Source organism: Rana temporaria, chromosome 3 (assembly GCF_905171775.1).
Source record: "Rana temporaria chromosome 3, aRanTem1.1, whole genome shotgun sequence".
In the NCBI taxonomy this organism is placed as follows: Eukaryota; Metazoa; Chordata; class Amphibia; order Anura; family Ranidae; genus Rana; species Rana temporaria.
Genome location: NC_053491.1, coordinates 468,210,859 through 468,237,219, shown reverse-complemented (window position 1 = coordinate 468,237,219; position 26,361 = coordinate 468,210,859). Strand labels below are relative to the sequence as shown.

General features: G+C 47.0%; 1 protein-coding gene across 1 annotated transcript in view; it reads left to right on the top strand.

Moving 5' to 3' along the window:
- LOC120933612 (vitelline membrane outer layer protein 1-like) overlaps window positions 1-26,007 on the top strand; it is a 37,571-nt gene extending 11,564 nt beyond the window's left edge. The window contains exon 3 of the mRNA XM_040346911.1: window positions 25,568-26,007. Within this exon, the coding sequence (XP_040202845.1) occupies window positions 25,568-25,856 (289 nt within the window). The 3' untranslated portion in view covers window positions 25,857-26,007. The remainder of the gene's footprint in view (window positions 1-25,567) is intronic.
- Window positions 26,008-26,361: the final 354 nt, after the last annotated feature.

Below are 26,361 nucleotides of genomic sequence, written 5' to 3'. Positions count from 1 at the left end.
TTATTTTTCCTTACTTTGGTGGCGAGCCAGGGTTTTTTGATCCATAGGATTGCAATCACCTGGAGCAGCGTTACCTTCTCTGGGACCACTTGAAGATATTTGACCCAGGGGCGGACTGACCATTCGGTCATTCGGGCAGTGACCGAGGGCCCCATGCCACTAGGGGGCCCCATCAGGGTTGCCAGCCTTAGAAAAATCAGGGACAGATTGTAAAAATCTGTGTATTTTTTCATTTGTCCCTGAATTGTTTGACACCGACATCATTTTGAAGTGAGATTTCGGAGGCAATAGCTGCTCCACCCCTCCACTACCTCCTCAGCCAATGTGAAAATGGTGTACACGCCCCCCTTCCCCCGCGCATCTTCTTTGAATACAGAGCAGGAGATTGCCGACAGCTGGAGGAGAGGAGAGGAGAGGGAGGCAGGGACACAGCATGGAGTGTGGGATGGACTTCAGGCTGATGCAAGGTAAGTTAAATGTCATTTTATCAGTGCTTTCTCTGGTGAGGGGGAGGTTGTGTTTACTCTAGCAGAGCTTCTGTCTCTGAGGCTGTTAGATCGTTTTTCTGTGTGTGAGAAGTGCACTTCTCCTGGAGGAAGCATGTTCTGAACTTCTGCCCAAATCTCTGCTACATCTCAGTCCCTACAGTTTACCTGCCCACCAAAACACAGGCTAAGCCTCCTCTCCTGTATTACCACTGAATGTGTCTGTATACTGCTGGGGAAGTACAAGTCCCAGCATGCCAGGAGATGGGGGCAGCAGCAGTGTGTTCAATTAGGCTGATTTCTAGATGAAAAGTGTGTATACTGTGTGTGTGTGTGTATGTATATGCTTACTGTGTCTGTGTGTGTGTGTGTCTGTATACTGTGTGAGTGTGTGTGTCAGTATACTGTGTGTCTGTATACTGTGTGTGTCCGTGTTTTTATATTGTGGCTGTATACTGCGTGTGTCCGTGTCTGTATACTGTGTGTCCGTGTTTGTATATTGTGTCTGTATACTGTGTCCGTGCCTGTATATTGTGTCTGTATACTGGGTTTGTATACTGTGTCTGTATACTGTGTGTGTCCGTGTCTGTATACTGTGTGTCCGTGTTTGTATAATGTGTCTGTATATTGTGTGTGTGTCCGTGTCTGTATACTGTGTGTCCGTGTTTGTATATTGTGTCTGTATACTGTGTGTGTGTCCGTGTTTGTATATTGTGTCTGTATACTGTGTGTGTGTCCGTGTTTGTATATTGTGTCTGTATACTGTGTGTGTGTGTCCGTGTTTGTATATTGTGTCTGTATACTGGGTTTGTATACTGTGTGTTTGTCTGTGTGTATACTGTGTCTGCATACTGTGTCCGTGTCTGTATATTGAATCTGTATACTGTGTGTGTGTGTGTCCGTGTTTGTATACTGTGTGTGTCTGTATATTATGTCTGTATACTGTGTGTGTGTCCGTATATCTCTGTATACGTGTGTATCTGTGTCTGTATACTGTGTGTGTCCATGTTTGTATACTGTGTGTATGTTCGTGTTTGTATATTGTGTTTGTATACAATGGGCCATATTCTCAGTGAAGTTACGATGGAGTAAGTCAGATACTCCATCGTAACTCCCTTTTTTGGCCAGTGTATCTATGCTCCTGATTCTCAGAATCATTTTTGCATAGATACACTTAAGGGCCCAGATTCACGAAGCAGATACGACGGTGTATCTCAGATACACCATCGTATCTCGGATTTTTTCTAGTCCTATCTATGCACCTGATTCATAGAATCAGATACGCATAGATAGGGCTGAGATCCGACAGTGTCACACTGTGTTACACTGTCGGATCTTTTTTTTGAATTAAAAATGGCGCCGGGGGCGTTCCCGCTGATTTACACTGAATAATATGTAAATCAGCGAGATACGCGAAATTCACGAACGTACGCGGACCCGACGCTGTGTTCTTACGTCGTTTCCGTAGCGCGGTACCCGTCGTATACTTACCCATGCTAAAAGCAGGGGTAAGTATTGTTAAGTATGGCCGTCGTTCCCGCGTCGATTTGTATTTTTTTACGTAGTTTCCGTAAGTCGTTCTCGAATACGGAACTACGTAGTTTGCGTACGCATCGAAACCACTGACGTCCTATTGACGTCAGTGGGAGCAATGCACGCCGGGAAATTCCCCGGACGACGCATGCGTATTTAAATCGGCGCGGGAGCGCGCCTGATTTAAATATGACACTCCCCTAGCCGCGGAATTTGAATTCCGCTGGGGGATTTAGGATCCGCCGTCGCAAGTTTGGAGGTAAGTGGTTTGTGAATTAGCCACTTGCCTCCTAAACTTGCGGGAGCGGATCTTAATTCACGTAGAACGAGCGGATCTATAGATCCGCTGAGCTACGTGAATCTGGCCCAAGATCCGCCATCTGTAAGTCACTTACACTGGCGGATCTTAAATGCAATGACGCCCGCCGCCGCTAGATGGCATTTACATGAAGGAGTCATTTGCATATGCAAATGATCCTTCTACGCCGATTCCCGAACGAGTTCGCGTCGCGTAACCGTCGCTAACGTCGTTTGCGTAAGCGGAAATTTAGTCCTGCTATATGGAGGATTAAATTTCCTCAAGTCTCGCGTAGGCCATGTTACGGATGGCGTTGGGTCCCCGTCGTGTTTTTTCGTCGGGTACGTCGTTTACGTAAGTCGTTCTTGAATACGACTTTACGTCAATGACGCACACGTCGGCGTCATTGACGTTTTCCGCCGAGAACTGGAGCATGCGCACTGGGCTTTTTGCAGCCCGGCACATGCCCAGTTCTTTCGCATCGGGGGCGCGCTTCATTTGAATAGAAGACGCCCCCTTGGAGATCCGCCAGGCTACGCCGGGACACTTACACTCCGCTGTCCCAACTTATGGAGCAAGTGTTTGGGGAATACAACACCTGCTCCAGTAAGTTGGGACAGCGGAGTGTAAGTGCCCTAAGCGCAGCAGGCGGATATTTTTTGAGAATATGGCCCTGTGTGTCTGTGTCTGTATACTATCTCTGTATACTATCTCTGTATACTGTGTGGCCCGGATTCACAAAGCACTTGCGCTGACGTATCTCGAGATACGCCGCGTAAGTGCAAATATGCGCCGTCGTATCTGTGCACCGTACCCACAAACTAAGATACGCCTAAAAACAGGCTTCATCCGACCGACGTTACTTGCCGGCGTAGAGTGGGCGCATATTTACGCTGGACGCATTTGGCGCTCCCATTGATTTTCTATTTAAATATGCAAATGAGGGAGATACGCCGATTCACGATCGTACATGCGCCCGACGCAGGTTACGACTGGTGCGCGTAAGTTGTACATCCGGCCTAAAGTTATGCCCCATAAAGGAGGTGTAACTCAGCAGCATCCATGCAAAGGTCTGCACCAGGGAACTCAAGCCCGCGGTTTTTACGTATTTTACGTTGGACGTGAATATGACTAGGTGTAGGTTACGTTCACGCCGTAGGCAGTGATCCGGCGTATCTTAGGCAGTTGTTCCGACGTGATTGTGAGCATGCACACTGGGATGCGCCCACGGGATGGGGCATGCGCCGTTCGTTATACGTATCTATCTGGCGCTCGGCCCATCATTTCCATGGGGTCACGTCTCATTTGCATGGCTCACGCCCACTTCCACTTACGCCGACTTGCGCCTTGGAAACCCAGCGCAGTTTTGGGAGCAAGTGCTTTGTGAATTCTCTGCGTTGCGTCGGCGTAGCGTAAAGGAGATACGCTATGGCGGCATAAATGTGCGCCAGCGGCTGTGAATCTGGGCCATTATGATGTTTTGTTTGTTACTTACTCCTGACCCACATACTCTGTACATTACACTGTACATAGACCTGACCAAGGTGTTGTCTCAACAGTTGCTGGTTTTAATTAAAGGGATTGTAAAATCTTGTTTTTTTATTTATTTTTAAATAACAAGCATGTCATACTTACCTCATCTGTGCAGTTGGTATTGCACAAAGCAGCCAGGATCCTCCTCTTCTCTGGTCCCTCTTCGCTGCTCCTGGCCCCTCCCTCCTATCGAGTGCCCCCACAGCATGCAGCTTGCTGGGGGGCCCCATAATCTCCTATTGCCCGGGGGCCCCATGAGTTGTCAGTCTGCCCCTAATTTGACCCCAGTAGGTTTCCCTGACCTTGACAGTCTCCCGACCCCTCTGACACTCTGGGTTCAGACATTTCTCACTGTACAATGCAGACACCAAACTATTGTGCAGTAAGCAAATATTTCTTTACTTAATATTTTGCCATTGACAAATTAACAAGTCATAACATACAGTAGATATACATGAAATTATTACAATAAATAGAAAAATTATGGGCATAAGGTATCAAAGATGAAAGAGCAGCAGAAACTGGCACACTTATAGAGTCTTTGACCACAAGTAAAAAAAAGGAAGCAGAATGACTTTAGTAGGGATGGGTTGAACGACCCCCTGCTCGGTTCGCGCCAGAACTTTCGAACACTGTGACAGTTCAGAACTTAATAATGAACTATATTAAAGTCTATGGGACCCAAACTGGAAAAAAGTGACCATTTTGAAGTCTTATATGCAAGTAATTGGGCATACAATGGTTATGGGGGTCTGGGTACTGCCCTGGGGGACATTTATTAAATAAAAGAAAGTTTGTAAAAAAACATAATTTTTAAATGAGCAGTGATTTACTGAAGCCTAAAGTAAAATAATAAAAATGGAAAAATTCCTTTCAATATAGTCCCTGGGGGGGGGGGGGGGTCCCCTTAGTCTACCTGTAAAGGGGCACATCTGTACCATGTATAGAAGCTGCTGCAGCAATAATTGCATTTATAAAGCCAAAACTATTTTAATGCAAGCTTTCTTTATTTTATTATCAATAGCTTGCGGAGTCAGTCTGTAAGATGGGGCCACAATGTAGTGCACTGGGAACAAGATCAGAGATTTTTTTAATAAATGCTGGTGTCTCTACCACAGATTTTGGATAGAAACAACATGCACTGTCAAAAATTGAAATTATATGCACCTGTCAAACAGGTGTGGAAAAATTGGTCTTTGGGTGTCGTTGGCGCCTTCACACCGTAACCCTATAGAGGTACTCTTGATGGATGCAAGAATTGGCCTTGCTGTCAGCAATTATATGCACCTGTCAAACAGCAGAAATATTGGTCTTTGGATGTTAATTTTGTCCATGAAACCTACACCAAAAAAAAATCTTCCAGATAAAATCTACACCCACAACACTAAGCAGTCTAGAAGTCCTGCAGAGATTCCACATCCCAAAAACATTTAAAGTCTCTTTTTTTTTTTTTTAAATAACAAACATGTTATACTTACCTGCTCTGTTGCAGTGAATTTACACAGAGCAGTCCGGATCCTCCTCTTCTTGGGTCTCTCTTTGCTGCTCCTGGCCCCTCCCTCTAACGAGTGCCCCCATAGCCCAGCAGCTTACTATGGGGGCACCTGAGCCGAGTTGCAGCTCTGTGTGTCCATTCCCCACCCCCTCTCTCCCCTGATTGGCTAACTGACTATGATTGACTGCCGTGGGAGCCAATGGCATGGAGGTTGTGCCCCAGCCAATCAGGAGGAGAGTCCCGGACAGCCGAGGGAATCATGGACATCGCTGGAGAGAGATGGGGCTCAGGTAAGTAATTAGGGAGTGCTGGGGGGGCTGCTACACACAGCAGTTTTTTTTTATCTTAATGCATAGAATGCATTAAGATAAAAAACCTTTTGCCTTTACAACTCCTTTAATCAGCGACATCAGCATCAGGGGCTTCATAGCTGCTGATAATCCAGGACTCATGCATTTTGATAAATGTCATACGGTCCACGGAGTCTATGGACAGATGCTTCTATTATCAGTAATAAAACCTCCAGCACTGAATGCCAATTCAGAAAGCACGCTGGATGCAGGGCAGCCCAGCAGCTCAATTGCCTACTGGGAAATTTCTGCCCAGTGGTCTATTCTCATAACCCAATAAGCCAGTGGATAGTCAACTGGAAAGCTCTCCATCTACAGTATGTTTTCATCCCTAGATTATCATCCACCATATAATGCAGACACTGCCGATGGAATGTGAAAGCTGACAGTCCTGAGCGGCGAGGACTAACAAAATTGTAAAAAAAAAAGAATTACTTAGGCTCCACAGCTCCTCTCTTGACCAACAGAAGCCTCAAAACTACATTCCCACAACACTGTAACTTACCAGAGTCAGGAAAAGCATTAAATAAACTCCTCTTTAGGGTGTCCTCAAGAGATTTCATCTTCTGCACCCTCTGTGGGGACAGGATGAGTTCTGGGACTTTCACCTTGTAACAGTGGTCAGGGAGGTTGCCAACCAATAGCGATCCCTCTCCTTTATGCCAGGAACAAAACATCAAACAGGATGGGACTTTAAATGTTCTGAAAGACCTTCTCTCAGAATGAAAGTCATTACAATTTTGAAGATAAAAAAACTTTTTATTACAAAAACGATAAAAAAGAAATCATACTTTTGCTTCAATAAACTCTGATTGTGAAAAAAAAAAAAAAAAAAAAAAGATGCAAGGGGTCCAACCTTGTGCATAGGAAATGGTGTCTGCATAAAGTGGACTTAGAGAGGAAAGAAAGTCCTCCTCTTCCTCCCGCTGCTCTGACTTGAGTGCCCTGTCCATAATGTCATGCAGAGTTGCTCCAGGAGGAACCTACCAGGAATTGTATCACTGATGCATGCATTGTCATGGCGCACCATTCTTGTGGCCTCCTCAAATGGTGACAGTACAGTGCATGAATCCTTTATGAGAAGCCATTGGCGTGGGGAAAAAAGCTGAGCCTGTCGTCGTGCCATACTCATACAGGTACTCATTGACGGCCCTCTGCTGCATGTGCAGCCACTGCAGCATTTCCCAAGTCAAGTTCCATCTGGTGGGCATGTCACAAATCAGGGCAGGTGGAATTCCTGCCGAATTTCAGCCGACCAAGCACTATCTGTGTATGACCACCTGAAATGGCAATAGACTCTTCTGGCCTGCTTTAGCAGATCTTCCAACCCTGGGTACCTGTTTAAGAAATGCTGCACTGCCAAAATGTAGAACATGTGCCAGTCATGGCACATGTGACAACTTTCCCTGTCCAAGGGCGGACAGGAGATGTGTGCCATTATCGCATGCCACCATTCCTGGCTCCAGCTGGCATGATGTTAACCACCTCTGGGCCTGCCCCTGCAAAGCTGCAAGAATCTGTTTTGGTGTGGCTCCTGTCCCCTAGACACACCAGCTGAAGCACTGCATGGCATCTTTTAGCCTGACTCATTGAACACTTAGGGGGTACTTGTGGTTCATAGGACAATTCAGCAGAGGAGGACATAGAGGGGGGGTGGAGGAGGAGGAGGGGGTAGAGCTATCAAATCTCACATCACCACTAGCTGTATGGAGACATGGCGGCACAACAAGTTGCAGCACTGAGTCCTGTCCTGCATTCTTCTGAGTTACAAGCAGAGTGACCCAATGTGCTGTGAACAAAATAAATCGTACCTGACCATGCCTTCTGGACCACGTGTCAGCAGTAACATGGACTTTGTGGCTGACTGCCTTGCCCAACGATGCCCCAACATTGCCCTCCACGTGATGGCACATAGCTGAAATGACCTTTAGGTCAAAAGAAATAGCGACTGGGAACCTGCCATTGTGGTACATCACATTCTGAAAATTCACGGAAGGGGCAGAATCAACCAAGACGGAGAGGCAGAAGTTATAGAGCCAGCAGCTTTGACAAGCTTGCATTTAGACGCTGGGCATGTGGGTGGCAGTGATTGTATTTTCTCATAAGGCAAGCAGGCCTACTGGTATACGGCTGCCCCAAGGTCTTTTACACAATGCTATAGTGCCTGGTCACTGTTGTGGAGATGTATTTAATATGTATTGTCATAGTGTCACCCAGTGTTAGAACTTCCGCAACCCACTCTAAAGAGCTGACTGGGGCAGTCTGAGACTGGTTGAGATAAACTTCCTGATTTGGAGAAGGGTGTTTGTGGAGTGGGGATGTCGGCCGGCGAAAGGGCCCCTGTGTGATGCACAGAAATTCGCCTGTGGGCATGTGTCCGCTCTGCAAACGCATTTTTATCGGTTTGGTGGATGTGTGTTTTTGTCGCCTCAGTGTCTGATCAACATAAATATGGTGGCATGAGCATGCACCTGCAGATAAGCTCCCCTCATCAGGAACTGTGTTCATTGGTTATTGTATTATTATTGTATTATGCTGTTGTTTTTTTGTATTGGTATTATATTGTATGTATCTAAATATCCCTGTTAGAAGGGTTATCATGTATTGTCACATCCTGTGTTGTCAAATCCATATATGGGCATTTGGAGCCCCACCCTGTGAGCTCACTTCCCATGGAGGAGGTCACATGCTGTGTCCTGACTTCCCATGGAGGAAGTCACATGCTGTGACATCACTTGCTATGGAGGAGGTCACATGCTGCGGCCAATCACCTGGAGTTTGTGAGATCTTTTGTTATAATAAAAAGACCCTGTGGCGGCGGTGGCAACTCAGTCATGCTGGGGAGCTGAGACGAGAACACAAGAGTTTGGTGATGTCTCTTGACTCGAATGAATGGCAGATCGAATGAATGGTGAGTGAACCTTTAAGCTTAAGATGCATTATATCACTGAGACGAAATGTGTTACTATGAGGCCTCGTACACACGAACGAACATGTCCGCTGAAACTGGTCCGTCGTGTGTACGGCTGACCGGACAGTGTTCCGGCCTAGCGGACAGGTTTCCAGCAGACAAATGTTTCTTAGCATGCTAAGAAACATGTCCGCTGGAAGCCTGTCCGTCGGACATGTCCGATGGTCAGTACGACTCATCGGACATGTCCGCTGGCCCGAGAACCCACGCATGACGTCGAAGTGATTCGACGCATGCGCGGAAGCATTGAACTTCCGGGTTCGCGCACGTCGCCGCGTCATCGTCGCCGCCACGTCACTGCGTCGTCTGTCCGCGGGGAATTTGGTCTGATGGTGTGTACAGCCATCAGACCAAATGATCCCAGCGGACATGTCCGATGAAAACGGTCCGCGGACCGTTTTCATCAAACAGGTCCGCTCGGCTGTACGAGGCCTTAGAGACACGATATCAGGTTGTGTGTTACGCATACAGCCTGATTCCACTAACACCACCATGCCAGGGAAGGCAGGAACTAAGCACAGTAAACAGGTTCTTGAACTGAGCACAGCAAACAGGTACTTTGCATTTTAACATTTTAGTGTGATGCTCCCATTTTGTGATCCAACCACCATAAAGATTGCCCAAGGTTTTTCCACAGAGGTCCATCTGTACAGGAAAGCAGCAGTTATTGTTTTGTGCTTGCTGACTGTTGGGGATGTACTGTCTCTGGACATTACCCAGCCATTGAATATCTGCTGCAGGGGGCTTATGCAATAGGTACAAGTTTACTTTGATGAGAGATTGCTTGTCTCTTCATATGCTTCCTCCTATTTGGGATTTGACCTGATGTCTACTCTGCCACCCTGACTCCCTCTGTATGTACTGGGTGTAATGGAGACTCGATCTTGGAGGTAGCGGCCGGAGTTCACAATACCACTGCTGATATCGCTAAGATTGCTGACATGGTCGTCCGCTCCATAGGGCAAGGGAGGGCATCCCCCCCCCTAGAAATCAGTGCAATGATTCTCGGGGTGGAAAACAGCAGGCAGGAAGCAAGGCGGTAGCACGACAAATTCAATTAGAGCCGCTCTCTTTCTTCTAGCTTCAGCTGACAGAGTGGGGGAGGGGGCGATCGGGGGAGATATACAGTACAGACACTCTCCTCTCCCTGTCACAGTGCTTTACCAGAAAACTCGCAGTGGCGCTGTGACAGGGAGAGGAGAGCCACGGGCTGTCTGTACTGTATATCTCTCCTGATCGCCCTCTCCCCCTCTCTGTCAGCTGGAGCTAAAAGAAAGAGAGCGGCTCTAATTGGATTCGCCGTGCCGCCGCCTTGCTTCCTGCCCGCTGTTTTCCTCCCCGAGAATCATTGCACTGATTTCTAGGGGGGGGCAGAAGACTCTGGGGACTGGGGGGCATCATGGGAAATGTAGTTCCTTAAGAGTGGCGGCCCCAGCATGTCCATAGACACCATGCTAAAGCCCCCAGCATGCAAGCACTCTGCTGGAGGGGGTTACAAAAGGAAAAAAGAGAATACTGTGCTCATGCTGGGGGAAGCCAGAGAGAGCCACGCTGTTTCCGCACCACCAGAGAGACACGCTGTACCCGCACCAACCAGAGAGCCACGCTGTACCCGCACCAACCAGAGAGCCACGCTGTACCCGCACCAACCAGAGAGTCACGCTGTATCTGCACCAACCAGAGAGCCACGCTGTGACCCAGAAACTGGCACTGATCCTGGGGGTTGTTATTTCCTTGGGGGGGGGGGGGGGACTCAATTTTTTTATGATATTGTTATTCAAAGTTCCTAGTTGCTTGACAGTTACATCAGGTTTCTCAAACCTTTGCATGCCTGCGCTTTATGTGATAATGACTAAGCCCCTCCCCTTCATGACATTGTCAAAAAGGGACCGATCATGGATGACCTTAAAATGATGCTCAGTGGACGCCCATGATTGCTGAGTGCCGGCTTAGGCACTAAAAGATGTGGGTCGCCATTTTATTGTACTTTTTACATTTTTAATAAATTACCAAATTGGTTGTGCTATGAGAAGCATGTTTTCCTTTTGTTTTTGAGATTGTTACAAGTGGGGAGCAGAGGATGTGAAATGAGTAGGAGCAGTCTAGGAGCACTACATTCAGGAAAGGACAGGAGGTCTGGAGCAGGTGGTTGTACTGTTACATGCAAGCTGACATACAGAAATTGGGTCCTAATATCTGGTGAGTGGGAGTGTTTGTCTATGAGTGGTGAAGATCACAGGATACACAAGTCTATGGAACAATTGTTTGCATTAAAGAGAGCACTATTTGGAGGTGGAGATATACTCCTGGATACACGGTGGATGGTTTAAGAAGAATTAAACAGATGAACATTTGTTTTTTTATATGGCCTTTAACAGGATATTATATGTATAACATTCACTTGTGTTTATGAGTGCATAAGTTTACAAGTGTATTATGCTTTAATAGTAGTTTCACGATACCTAGCGCCCATACACTTTCTAATGTAACACATGTTTTTTTTTTTGGCCAAGCAGTAGGAGTATCCAGTGCCGGCCCAAGACATTGTGTTGCCTGGGACCAAGAATGAAATGCTGCCCCCCCCCCCCAAATAAATCATGCCCACCAAAAGGCCCCCTCATTCATTATTTTATATCATGATAGCTAAAGGGGACACGTCATGGCTCTATACATGTATAAAGGCGTATAAAGAGAACCTGTCATGGCTCTATACATGTATATAGGAGTATAAAGAGGACCTGTCATGGCTCTATATATGTATCCAGGAGTATAAAGGGACCTGTGCATTGCTGGCGGCCACAATGTATTTTGCGCAAACTAACCATGTACGCTAATTGTGGTTTTTTTTGGTACCAAAAATATGTAGAAGAATACATATTGGCCTAAACTGATGAAGAAATTTGTTTTTTTATTATAGCAAAAAGTGTGTTTATAGCAGTGGACGGTGGACGGTGTCAGCAGCATTGTACCTCCATCCAAAAAACTGAATCAGCTCTACTGAACCCAACCACATACAAACTGTTCACAAAGTGCCACTGTGCATTCTACAACTTTTTCAAGCACCTTTTAATTACAAAAAAAGCCCAAAAATTTCAAAGCAATCCACAGGCACCTCACAAATAGAGAAGAAAATAACAGATTAAATATCAGACAGTGCCTGTCCTCCCCCCAATAGAGACCTCCATTACAGCAAGACAAAAAAAACATTACCTTCCTGGAGCCGCTGCAAAGATGTGGCCCTCCATTCACTGTCTCTGGAGTGCACAGACAGTGCAGTGTGACCTGGCTGCAGGACATTAGCCCTGCTGGAGTGGGGGAAGAAAGGAGGGGTTTGCATGCTGTTTGGGGGTAGCTGACAGAGGGAGGGGCGGGTTGACAGAGAGGGGTGGGTTGACAGAGAGGGGGGCTGACAGAGGGGGGGGGCTGACAGGGGGGTTGCTGACAAAGAGGCAGAGAGGGGGCTGACAGAGAGGGGGGTTGCTGACAGAGGGGAGTGGCTTACAGAGAAGGGTGGGCTGACAGAGAGGGGCAGGCTGACAGGGGTGGGTTGCTGACAGAGAGGGGGGCTGACGGGTTTGCTGACAGAGAGGGGGCTGACAGATGGGGTTGCTGACAGAGAGGGAGGCTGATAGAGTGGGGGTTGCTGACAGAGGGGGTGGCTTACAGAGAATGGTGGGCTGACAGGGGGTGTCTTATAGAGAGGGGTGGGCTGACAGAGTGGAATGGCTTACAGAGAGGGGCAGGCTGACAGAAGGGGGGCACTGACAAGGGGGGTTGATGACAGGGAGGGGGGTTGCTGACAGAGAGGGGGGCTGAAAGGGGGGTTTGCTGACAGAGAGGGGGGCTGACAGGGGGGTTGCTGACAAAGAAGCAGAGAGGGGGCTAACAGAGAGGGGGTTGCTGACAGAGGGGAGTGGCTTACAGAGAAGGGTGGGCTGACAGAGAGGGGCGGGCTGACAGGGGTGGGTTGCTGACAGAGAAGGGGGCTGATGGAGGGGGGTTGCTGACAGAGAGGGGACTGACAGATGGGGTTGCTGACAGAGAGGGAGGCTGATAGAGAAGGGGTTGCTGACAGAGGGGGTGGCTTACAGAAAATGGTGGGCTGACGGGGGTGTCTTATAGAGAGGGGTGGGCTGACAGAGTGGAATGGCTTACAGAGAGAGGCAGGCTTACAGATGGGGGGCACTGACAAGGGGGGTGGATGACAGGGAGGGGGCTGACAGGGGGGGTTGCTGACAGAGAGGGGGGGTGAAAGGGGGGTTTGCTAACAGAGAGGGGGCTGACAGAGAGGGGGGGCTGCTGACAAAGAGGCAGAGAGGGGGATGACAGAGAGGGGGGTTGCTGACAGAGGGGAGTGGCTTACAGAGAAGGGCGGGCTGACAGGGGTGGGTTGCTGACAGAGAAGGGGGCTGATGGAGGGGGGTTGCTGACAGAGAGGGGGCTGACAGGGGGTTTGTTACAGAGAGGGGGCTGACGGGGGTTGCTGACAGAGAGGGGGCTGACAGATGGGGTTGCTGACAGAGGGGGGTGGCTTACAGAGAATGGTGGGCTGACAGGGGGTGGCTTATAGAGAGGGGCGGGCTGACAGAGTGGAATGGCTTACAGAGAGGGGCAGGCAGACAGAAGGGGGGCACTGACAAGGGGGGTTGATGACAGGGAGGGGGCTGACAGAGAGGGGGGTTGACAGGGAGGGGGGCTGATAGGGGGGGTTTCTGACAGGGGGGTGTTGGTGATGGGGGTTGCTGACAGCCAGGGGAAGGCTTACAGAGAGGGGCAGGCTGACATACGGGCGGGTGGAAGAGCGGATGACACAGACCTCATCCCATGCAGTCAGAAAAAACAGCGCGCCAGGCAGGGGGGGCGGGACTCCGGGTGGCCGCGAATCGCGATCACACCCACAGTCACGTGTTTAATCCGGACAAGACCTACGGGTGTTCCGCTCGCTCCTGTGTCCTGTCACCACTACAGCAGCGCCGGGCTCCTGAAAGGCAGCTGAGCGGGCGGAACGGACTGGCAGGGGCGGCAGAATGCCGCTCCCCTAAACGTGCCGCTTGGTACCCATGGTACCACCCGGTCCTATCATAGGGCCGGCCCTGGGAGTATCACAGATTTGTTTTTAGGTGTAAATATACTGTGGCATGGTGTTATTATTTGGTTTAAAGGGGTTTTCCACCTTTTTTTTAAGTTTATTAAAAGTCAGCAGCTACAAAAATTGTAGCTGTTGGCTTTTAATAAACTGACACTTACCTGCTCCAGCGGCGCGCCGGCTGGGGCTCCGCTCCTCGCCCCCCCTCGCCGGCCGGCGTCTTCATTCTTAGTGTGGGCACCCGGCAGTGACAGCTTTCGGCTTCACGGCCGGGCACCCACTGCGCATGCGTGAGCGGCAGTGCGCATGCGCTCGCCTACAGGGGGGCTCACTCCAATTAGCTCTTGGAGATGTCATTAGCATAGGGGTTCACATTCTTTTTCCACCTGCACTGTGAATGTTTACATGGTGTGTTTAATAAAAACATGGTAACATTTAATTCTTTGTGTGTTATTGGTTTAAGCAGACTGTGATTGTCTATTGTTGTGACTTAGATGAGTGAGTGAGTGAATAACTTATATAGGGCTACAAATGCAAACTGAATCGCCTCAAGGCGCTTGGCATCCCTTTTTCCTTCTATTTAGCCTTCAGAAAAGATGGGTCTTGAGTTTTTTCCTGAAGGCCTGATGATTCTCTTCCATTTGTAAATGAGGTGGTAATGAGTTCCACAGTCGTGGTCCGTGGACTGCAAATCTTCGTTCTCCTTTTCTCTTGTAGCGGGCCTTGGGGATTTGTAGTAGATTTTGGTTAGTTGATCGGAGAACGCGATTGGGGTTGTGGAATTTTATTTTCCCACATAGATATTGGGGGGCGATGCCGTTTGTACGAAAATAGATCTGAGTATCATCGGCGTAAGAATGGTATGGTAGATCCTGGTTACTGATAATTTTGAGGAATGGGCGAAGATAAATATTGAATAACACAGGCGACGGGGGGGACCATTCAGGGACTCCACATGTCAGAGTCCGTGCTTCTGAAGTGAAAGGTCCTAGTTTCACTGTCTGGGATCGATTTTCCAGAAATTATGAGAACCAGGGTAGATCTGAGTCGGCGACTCTGGCTACTTCTGTGAGCCGAGTCAGCAAGATTTTGTGATCTACTGTGTCAAATGCCGCACTAAGGTCCAGCAGTATCAGAAGACAAGATTCTCCTTCTTCTGCTGCTTCAAGAGCATCATCCCATATTTTAAGTGCTGTTTCCGTGCCGTGACCTGGCCGGAAACCCGATTGTAGTGGGTCCAGTAGTTTATGGGTGTCCAAAGCTGTTGCACTACAACTTTCTCCATGATCTTGGAGAAACCGCTGAGACCTGTTATAGGTCGATGGTGGTTTGGGTTCTTTGGGTCGAGATTAGGTTTTTTTAAGATGGGTTTTATTACGCCTTGTTTTAGGGGGGTTGGCACCATGCCTTCCTTAAATGATTGATTTCCTGCAGGCTATCAATGATGTTTTTGGTGGTGTCGATGGAAATGGGCTGGAGTTTAAATTTTATAGATTGAGGTATATTTATAATATCGTCACTTTTTTTTTTTGTAGGGACGGGGTTGGTGGTTTTATTTTGCTGAATTGTTTCACGGATATTATTGATTTTGTTAATGAAAAAATCTGATAATTCATTGCAAAAATCTCGAGTATCATGATTCGGAGCCTCTAGGCAGGCTGGATTCATGTTTTGGGCAACTAAATTGAAGAGCTCACGGGGACGATTCAGGGCTTTTGCGAGGATGATTGAGAAGTGTTCTTTTGAAGATTTCTTTATAATAGTTCTTCGTGATTGATTTGTAGATTTTGTGGGTTTCAGTAGTTGGGTTTCTTCTCCAGGCGCCTTACGCTCTTCTGCGTTCTTGCTTCAATAGTGTGAGAGCGTCATTGAACCAGCCAAAGTTGTTTTTTCGGATGAGCGTTCTGCGTTTCGGAGCGATTTCGTCTGCAGTCTGTAGTAAAGCTTTGTTAATGGAATTGAGTGTTTCCACTGCCGATTGATTTTGGTTTATTGTTGTTATTTTATTTACTAATGTGGTTTTGAAGAGTTCTGAGTGGAGTTTCTTCTGGGATCTTGTCCAGTGTGATGTTAACGGGTTTGTTGGTTTTTGAAGGACGGCATTGTTGATTATTTTGAAGTTGATTGCATGGTGATCTGTCCAGGGTAACGGTCTATTCTCCATTATGTCTATATCCTATTTAAAGATAAGATCGAGGGTGTGACCTAATAGATGCGTGGGTGCACCTATCAGTTGCTGCAGACCTAATCCTTCTAATTGGTCAATGCAGGCCTTAGCAATGGGGTCCTGTGGGGAATTAGCCCAGAGGTTGAAGTCTCCGAGTAGCAGGAGGTGTTTGGTGTTCAATGTATACGTCGATATAAATTCCGTTAGTGATGCGAGCAGATGCGTCTTTGGTCCTGGCGGTCTGTAGCACAGTAAGATGTGAGCGGTGTCCTAGGGTGTTGTTTGTAGTTGCAGAGTAAGCGTTTCCATGAATGGCAATGAACTCTGTAGGTCAGGTTTGATGAGCGTGAGGTGAGACTTGTATATCACTGCCAGGCCTCCTCCTCTTTGCCCCTGTCTATTTTCAGTTATGATACCATAATTCTCTGGGACAAGTTCTCCAAGAATAGTGTTGCAATCCAATGTTAGCCAACTTTCTGTAATGAAGAGGCAGTCTAAGTTGTCCTGGGTGATGAGGTCGTGGATTTCCTGTCTATGCTTGACTGCAGATCTTGCGTTTATCATGGTCCAGGGGGAGCCGTACATCAGACCTCTTCTCAAGAGACATCTCAACCCCCGCAAAACCTGCAAAATATAAACCCAAGGGTAAAAGGTCCGAGGGGAGGAAGGGGTGGTTACCGGACACGGAGCCAAAAATAAAGTACCCCAGTGTCCTTCCCCTTACTGAGGACAATAAGGTCATTAATCTATCTACGTTCACCTTGGAGAAAAGACACGTCACCTTACTCCAAAAGGGACTCTCTTTTTCTCCTTTGAATAATATGGAGGAATTCACTGTGTATAAGGACATTATACTATTTCTCCGTAAAATCTTCTACAGATCACTGTATGAGAAAGGTGACACAGGTGGTCCAACCCCGGATATGGATGACCAATATGCCCTTGACATTTTGAATTCTCTATTAGAGGAAAATGATACAGCTGCAGCCAATAATCCTACTAGGAGAGAGGCTAAGATGATAATTAAATCTAATAAAATGCCACCTCTTAGTAAGAATAAATGGCTAAGTGTCTTCCTCGAGCTTGTCCAACATGATTTGGAACAGCTCGATTGGAAACCCAAAAATGAGGATAACCTCTCGGTAGAGGAACGACAGGCCCTTAGAGAACTCAGAGAAGCTAAGAACATAATCATCAAAAAGAGTGACAAAGGGGGGAACGTTGTTCTTATGGATGACTCTAAGTATGAAGCTGAAGTAAGACGATTGTTAGGCGACAGTAACACATATCGCAGACTAGAAAGAAATCCATTTCCCCCAATGGTCCAACACCTTAATAACATCCTTGACAACGCAAGAGAGGCAGGGATTTTATCTAAACGAGAATATGACCATCTCTTTGTCAAGGAATACAATATTCCAACGTTTTATTGTATCCCAAAGATACATAAATCTTTGGAGAACCCACCGGGCAGGCCGATTGTGTCTGCCATAGGTGGACCACTTGACAAAGTAGGGACTTACCTCGACCTCCTTCTTAAAGACGTTGTGTACCAACTAAAGTCTTACGTACAGGATACGAGACATGTGCTCTCAAAATTAGAAGCACTTACCGTGGGGGAAGGGGTATGGCTTATTGCCATAGATGTAGAGTCCCTTTATACCTCTATCCCCCACTCTTGCGGCATCAAGGCGATAAGAACTTTCCTTGACCAACATTTTCCTCAGATGGGAACCCAAAACGAGTTTCTCGAGGATCTTCTCGTATTCGCACAGGAAAACAATTTTTTTCAGTTTGCGTCACAATTTTTCCAACAGGTCAAAGGTACCTCAATGGGGGCAGCATGGGCTCCGGCCTATGCTTGCCTCCATTTAGGATTATGGGAGGAGGAAGACGTTTACACCCAGCCAGAATATCAGGAATATGTACAAACATGGTTAAGGTACATAGATGACATTTTTGTCATCTGGGCAGGTGACATCGACTCTTTCCATACCTTTATAGGGAAGCTCAATATAAATGAGCGTAACATCAATCTCACCTTTTCTTATGATAGAAATGAGATTTCTTTCCTAGACCTTAAAATTGGCCTTAGAGAGGGGAAAATCTTCACGCGTACCTACCGTAAAGAGACAGCGGCCAATACCTTGTTACAGGCCAACAGTCATCACCCGACATGGCAAAAAAAAGGAATACCCATTGGGGAATTCATAAGGATAAAACGGAATTGTTCGGATAAGGCAAGTTATGATCAAGAAAGTAAGGAGCTTTACAAGAGGTTCAGAGAACGGGGATACTCCCACAAGCAGATTAGGCATGCCAAAAAGAAAGCAGCCGAACGCAGTAGAAGCAGTCTCCTCACCACGAAGTCCAAACCCCTCACATTTCCAAATAAGGATACCAACCCAGTGAGGCTCATCACTACATATGGCCCTCAGTGGGAGGATTTAAGACACCTGTTAGTGAAACACTGGGGGATCCTTTCCGGCAACAAAACACTTGCAAAGATTGTGGGCTCTAACCCACACATGGTGGCTCGCAGAACTAAGAATTTGGGGGATCTTCTGGTCCACTCTGAGTTCACCAAACAGCCGCAGACTTCGTGGTTGTCGGAGTATCCCCGGAGTTCGGGAATGTTCCCTTGTGGCAGGTGCCAAGTATGCCCATTTGTTGATAGGACGAACACATTCTGTGATGCAAAAGGTGAGAATACCTACACGATTAAAGGGCTCATCAATTGCACTACAGAAAGAGTCATCTATATGCTCACTTGTCCATGCCCAAAAATATATGTGGGCAAAACCAAGAGGCAACTTAAGGTTAGGATCGGTGAGCATATTAGGGATATCAGAAATGAGGAGAAAGAGGAAGAAAAACGTAAAAAACCTGGATACATAGAAAGATTCCATGACAGCCCGGTAGCTAGACATTTTCTGCAATTCCATGGTGGCAAACCCGATGGCCTCAAGGTCAAGGGTTTGTACACCTTGAACTTACCTGCAAGAAGAGGTGACCATGATAAGGTATTAAACCAAAAAGAAAAATGGTGGATATACACTTTAAAATCATTGGCGCCTCTTGGAATCAACACGGAGCTAAGTATGCAATCTTTCCTCTAATCTTGCTTCATCTATGTCCATTGTGGCAGTTTTTTCAATTCATTCCATTTTTCAAAGTAAATCCATCCCCATGGCATATGTCATTTAAGGCCTATACTGGTTTAGGATACTTCCTCTAACCCATTTTTCTTTTCCTCTCCCTCTTACCCTCCTCTCCTTCCCCCTCCCTGCCGCCTCTGACATGGGAGGTAATCAGTCTGTTTCCCCCATTCCCCTACATATACATATATATTTCTTGCTGATTAAGCAATGATTTTTAAGAAGGAATACCCACCTATGACTTGTACATTTCCACATCTATATGTTCTTTTTGGGATTTTATTACTGCTTCTTATGCTCCGCCCACCCTTCCTTCCAGTAGATAATTTGGATACATATCTCTTTCGCTCTTTATATCAGGGATGAGTGTTAATTTGTATAAAATCTCATTTCCTTATGGAGGAGCATTTATGATTTATAATTTAAATATGCATCATAAGTGAGTAAAAATAATGTGGTAGGTCTTTGTGGTGTTGGTATTATTGTTGTCTAGTATATGTGTGGGGATTTGTGAATTGTCTTTATTTTCCTCAACCAACTACATATCAGGCTATGTTATTCCAGAAGATATGGTTTGGGGCAACCAATCACCCCCGCGCTGCAATTTCAATGAAAAAATGCATGCAATGATGATACCTATACATTTCCAATGTCCACATCTGTAGGACCCTTATCATGAAAGAATGGAAGGAGGAGAAATAAAAAGATAAAATTCAAAAAGAAAGAGAGTGAAAAAAGAAAATAACAAGTGAAAGTAATAAGAAGAAAAGAAGAAAAATCCAAAAAAATCCCTGTCAAATAGCCCGCAAAAATACCAGCCAGACTTAACGGACATTGTATGTCATTACAAACAATCACTCCAAGAACTACTCGAGACCTTTTTGGTTTAGGAGAGTGGGCGTGCATAGCAACATGCATAAAAAGGAGTGTTGCACGGCCCATCTCTAAGCGTCCAGACGAAGCTACGCAAGTCATTTGCGAAACGCGTTGACGTCATCACGCCCGGGCTCCAGATACTGTTGTACAACCCTCCTCCACCTGGGGGCGGACGACGGAGGAAGCATTTGCGATCGAAGGATTTCCTTTAGGGATCAGCTGGCTCCGGATTCTCTGGTGCAGATTACCGCACATGACCTCGTATACGGCATCAGCCGTCCAAACAGAATTGCGGAGTCACTTTGTTACCCACGAGTGTCATCTCGACTGGTAGGTCCTCTAACATCATAGGACTGCCAGAGGACTGAGCACAAATCCCTGCACGATACCAGGACAATTTTGATCCAATTCAACCAGCAATCGGTAAGCCCGTTCCAATCTCATCCTAACACTGTGTCCTGTCTGACACACACAGACTGGCCTATTCAGAAATTCACACACAAGTTTTGTGTACTTTGTTAGGAATTGCCGTGAATACTGTGACTTCTCTTTAATATTATTTATAAGAGCAAGATCCTTACTGATATGTTCAGTCTGGTTTGAATACCTTCCAACAATAGCAGAATTGTTGCTCCTCAGTCCATTGACACTCTGAACCTATTTTTATTGGTGGATCGTGAGACTTCCTTACACGGGATACAACCCACCAAGTTGCTGGACTTTACTGATGTCGATCACATCAGATAGGAATTCATTCACATTAGTGTAACGAATCCCAGGTTCAGGGGAATTTTCAACATAGCCTGCTTCCCCCTCCCCGCAGTGTTACCCCTGTGGTTTGCTCACCGCAACTAGTTATATTTATATTTTTTTCGGTTCTATTTGATCTCATTGATCGGGGTTTCCACCCCAGGTGAACCACCACAGAGGTAACACCACAGTATCCGGATTGTCTGGGTTTATGTTACCAAAATCTGGTCAGGGTACCAAAAACCAAATACAAGTCCAAAGGAGAAAGAAGGTTTGCTTTTCAGGGTCCTAGACTATGGAACGCTTTACCAACCAGCATTCGGTTGGAGGAAAACCATCTGACTTTCAGAAGACGGATCAAAACTCTGCTCTTTTGATGTCATGAGACACGAACAACTAGCGCCCAGAAGCGATTCAGTTTGCATGCGCCGCGCTTTATAAGTTTTTCATTCATTCATTCATTCATTCATTCATGTTTGTCAGTTGTCTTCATGTTCGTTAGTCTAATTTTAGCTACACCGCTAACGCGGAAGCATACCATTCCCTATACTTGCCCTGCCACGTTGCCCAATAGCAGATTAATTTTTATTGATATTTTGTAGTAATTTAATAAAACATTTGCAATTTTGCACTAACTGAGTATAGCCCATTATTTGCCGATAGTAACCTCTTTCCTGGGGTTAGCCCTTTTTCTCCAGGCTCTCACCCAGGCTCATTTTGTATTTGCATAGTAGTTTGGTTACGGCAAATACCTCCTCATTTGGGGGAGTGTCTACTCAGGACAGTAACTACCTCATATCAATTGGTTGCCATATGGGACACTGTTCCTTTTTTCCTAACGGTCTATTCTCCATTATGTCTATATCCTATTTAAAGATAAGATCGAGGGTGTGACCTAATAGATGCGTGGGTGCACCTATCAGTTGCTGCAGACCTAATCCTTCTAATTGGTCAATGCAGGCCTTAGCAATGGGGTCCTGTGGGGAATTAGCCCAGAGGTTGAAGTCTCCGAGGAGCAGGAGGTGTTTGGTGTTCAATGTATACGTCGATATAAATTCCGTTAGTGATGCGAGCAGATGCGTCTTTGGTCCTGGCGGTCTGTAGCACAGTAAGATGTGAGCGGTGTCCTAGGGTGTTGTTTGTAGTTGCAGAGTAAGCGTTTCCATGAATGGCAATGAACTCTGTAGGTCAGGTTTGATGAGCGTGAGGTGAGACTTGTATATCACTGCCAGGCCTCCTCCTCTTTGCCCCTGTCTATTTTCAGTTATGATACCATAATTCTCTGGGACAAGTTCTCCAAGAATAGTGTTGCAATCCAATGTTAGCCAACTTTCTGTAATGAAGAGGCAGTCTAAGTTGTCCTGGGTGATGAGGTCGTGGATTTCCTGTCTATGCTTGACTGCAGATCTTGCGTTTATCATGGCGCATGGTAGATGCTGTACATGCGATGGGGCCTTCCTGTTTTTGCCGGTTGGTCGTTGATGGTTTCTTGATAGTTGTTCTCTCTGTAATATTTTTTGAATGATGTCTGGTAATGTTGTGGCGGTGTTCCTTAGACCCCGAATAGTGTTTGCTGAATACTTAAGGTTAAGCATGATCCCCAACACACATCGGCGATGACGAGATGATGCACAGTGAAAAAGTCTGGTGGCTAGCTACAGCGGTTACTGATTGGAGAACCTTGCTGCTGCTGATTATCGGCGCGGTGTGGTGGGCCCCCCAATATAACCCTCCTGGTTGATCCAGAGGAAGGCGGAAAAAAAACTGCTGATCAAGGCCAATATGCTACAGTGGGGGGACAAAAATTCCTTCCTGATCCCTTAAAGGCGATCGGATGTACCCTGGATCAACAAGACTAAGGTGACGGTGGCCTGGGTTCTTACCTGTTGTAGGCGCAGGTTGCGACTGCTTGGTGCTCCTTTGTCGTCTGTACGGCCGGTAGCAGGGTCAAAAGATGGGGGTGAAGGGGTGCAGTACAGTGGATGGGAGAGGTGGTCTGAGTGGTGTGGGGTTTTACAGGTTTGTAATTACTATCCCCAGTGATGATGGCAAGGGGGGTGAGACTGGGCTGTCCCTGCTTTACAGTCAGGGTGTACCAAGATGGCCGCTGGGATGAAGGTAGGCCTGAGCCGCGGTCTTTCCTGCCGGGGGTGGAGGACCGTCGGCTCAGGGGGCGGTGTAAGAGGCTTGGGGCGGCTGGCAAGGAAATAGGCAGTCTGGACGGCGCTCTGCTAGGCCGCAGCCTGTCCTCAACGGACGGCCGCGCACTGTCACGGGGACGAGTAGTATCGAGGGGCGGCACATATCTCCTTGAGGGCTCACGGGGGGTCCGGGATAGCGATGCCTGGTGGTTCTTAGTGGTGGATGTATGTACAGCATACGGCTAGGCCGCAGCCGCGGCCTGTCCTGACACCCGCGGCCGCGAACTGTCAGGGGGGCGGACTGACACGGAGGGGCAGCACTTACCTCACTGAGGGCTCCGGCGGCTCCCGGGTTTCGGGGAGATCGATATCTGGCAGATCTGCGGGAGGAAGAGGGGGGAAAAAGGGGCAGTGGGTGGCAGATGGATGTGGCCTGTAGATGAAGATCAGATCACATTTTATGACCAATTTGTGCAGAAATCCATATCATTCCAAAAGGGTTCACATACTTTTTCTTGCAACTGTATTTGTATCTGTTTGGCTGATTACATAGGCTCAACTCAATATTATAAATAATATTAAATGGAGCTCATGTGAACAGCCTAACAGATACAAATAAAGATTTAAAAAAAAAAATCCATAACAATAATATTTTTCTCATATTAATAAATTGAGCATAGTGTCAGCCAAAGAGATACAAACTATGGGCCAGATTCACAGAGAGATACGACGGTGTATCTCCTGATACGCCGTCGTATCTCAGAGTTAGGCTGGTCGTATCTATGCGCCTGATTCATAGAATCAGTTACGCATAGATATGCCTAAGATCCGACAGGTGTAACTGTGTTACACCGTCGGATCTTAACTGCAATCTAAAAATGGCCGCGGGGGGCGTTCTCGCTGATTTACACTGAGAAATATGTAAATCAGCGAGATACGTTAAGTATAGCCGTCGTTCCCACGTCGATTTTTGTTTTTTTTACGTTGTTTGCGTAACTCGTTCTCGAATACGGATGGACGTCATTTACGTAAGCGTCGAAACCACTGACGTCCTAGCAACGTCATTGGGAGCAATGCACGCCGGGAAAATTTGCGGACGGCGCATGCGCTTTTGAATCGGCGCGGGAACGCGCCTGATTTAAATAGTACACTCCCCCTAGCCGCGGAATTTGAATTCCGCCGGGGGATTTACGATCCGCCGCCGCAAGTTTGGAGGTAAGTGTTTAGTGAATTAGCCACTTGCCTCTCAAACTTGCGCCAGCGGATCTTAAATCACATAGATCACGCGGATCTAAAGATCCGCTGATCTATGTGAATCTAGCCCAAAGATTACAAAATAAATATGTGAGTGAGTAGCAGGTGAGGTGACAGGCTGAAAATCCCCCCCCCCCCCCCCCTTCATATCCCCGGTTGGTGGAGGGATTGTCTTCTGTAAGGCCACGTACACACGGTCGGTCCATCCGATGAGAATGGTCAGACGGACCGTTTTCATTGGTTCACCGCTGAAGTGGCCTGATGGTCTGATGTGCGTACACACCATCAGTTCAAAATCTGATCGGGTCAGAACGCGGTGACGTAAAACACAACCACGTGCTGAAAAAAACTAAGTTCAATGCTTCCAAGCATGCGTCGACTTGATTCTGAGCATGCGCAGGTTTTGAACAGATGCTTTTGTGTACTAACCATCGGTTTGGACCTATGGGTGAGCGGTCCATCCGTTCGATTTTAAAGCAAGTTCTAAAACTTTGGTCTGAAGGACAAAAGACCGATGGGCCGTACACAGGGGCAGCACAGTGGTGCAGTGAGTAGCACTTTCGCCTAGCAGCAAAAGGTTCGCTGGTTCGAATCCCAACCACGACACCATCTGCCTGGAGTTTGCATGTTCTCCCTGTGTCTGCGTGGGTTTCCTCCGGGTACTCCGGTTTCCTCCCACACTCCAAAGACATGCTGGTAGGTAAATTGGATCTCGTCCAAATTGGCCCAGTATATGTGTATATATGTGTGTATGACTGTGTGTCCCTAGCGTGTCATGATCCTACGGGGTAAAAACGACCGCACCAGCCAAGCAGACACTGGCTGAAAAAAAGCGCCCAGAGGCGATTCAGTTCGCATGTGTTGCGCTATACAAGTCATTCATTCATTCATTCATTCACACGGTTGGTTTGGACCGATGAAACTGGACTTCAGGCCGTTTTCATCGGTTTGGACCGACCGTGTGTACGCGGCCTTAGGTTGGTCCCTGGTGTTTGGGAAGTTGGGGACTGCTGCTCCATAAAAATGATTAGGGGCTCAGTGCTCATACATGGTGTAAAAAAAGAGTCAGCTAGAGGCTTTCTCTTTGAAGGCTGTTTGGCACCGGAGTGGGCCACAACAGCGAACATTGCTGGATTAGGGCTAAATGTTTGTACATTACTGGGTAAGCTGCTCCCAAGTGGGTAGGGGAATTAAATGAAGAGCAATTTCACCAAAGGTCAGGTTGTCTTTCAAAGTGGACTTGTGATTGCCCATGCAGGGCAGTTCTTAGATTGACAGGGTTTTCTGTTTCAGAGTAGAGAAGCCGCAAAAAGGAAGGTGTGTATAAGTTGTGGCTGAAAGTGCATGATCGAAATCTAAATACTGTATACAGTAACTTAAATGTAAAGCCAATTGCCTCGTATTACTGCAGTGCTAAATAAGCAGATCTCCATAGACCATCAATGAGATGATTTTTGTTTTTCTCTACAGTTGGGGAAGTTGGACTGATATTCAGTGGTGTCCCTCAGGGGTACTCATCAGATTTGCTTTGCAAGTTGAGGGGTCCCAGGGCAATGGTGACGATACTGCAGCCAACAATATCAAGTTCCAATGCTGTGATAATAGTATCCTGACAGGTAATGGTGGAAGATGGGGAACATTTGGAGACTGGAGTGACAAATGCCAATCTGGAATCTGTGGCATCAAAACCAGTGTGGAGCCTTCCCAAGGAAAAGGAGATGACACGGCCCTGAATGGTGTGGTTTTCAGATGCTGTTAAAATCAGGATCACAATTATAAAAAAAAAAATTAATAAGAAGAATAATATGAAGATTTATTTGGAATAAAATGATTCATGATATTGTTTTAAATAAGGAATACTTTAACCACTTAAGGACCCCTTCACGCCGATATTCGCCTTTAAGAGCCCAGCCGTGGGTCGCGCACACGTCGCTGAGCTCTTGACCGCGCCCGTGGGACCCCCAGACCTGATCGCCGCCGGTGTCCCGCAATCGGGTCACAGGAGCTGAAGAACGGGCAGAGGTGAGTGTAAACACACCTTCCCAGTTCTTCTCTGTGGCTTGTCACTGATCGTCTGTTCCCTGTCATAGGGAACAGACGATCAGTGACGTCACACGTCCAGCCCCTCCCCCCTACAGTAAGAAACACACAATAGGACGCACTTAGCCCCTTTAGTGCCCCCTAGTGGTTAACCCCTTCACTGCCATTGTCATTTTCACAGTAAGCGGTGCATTTTTATAGCACTTTTCGCTGTGAAAATGCCA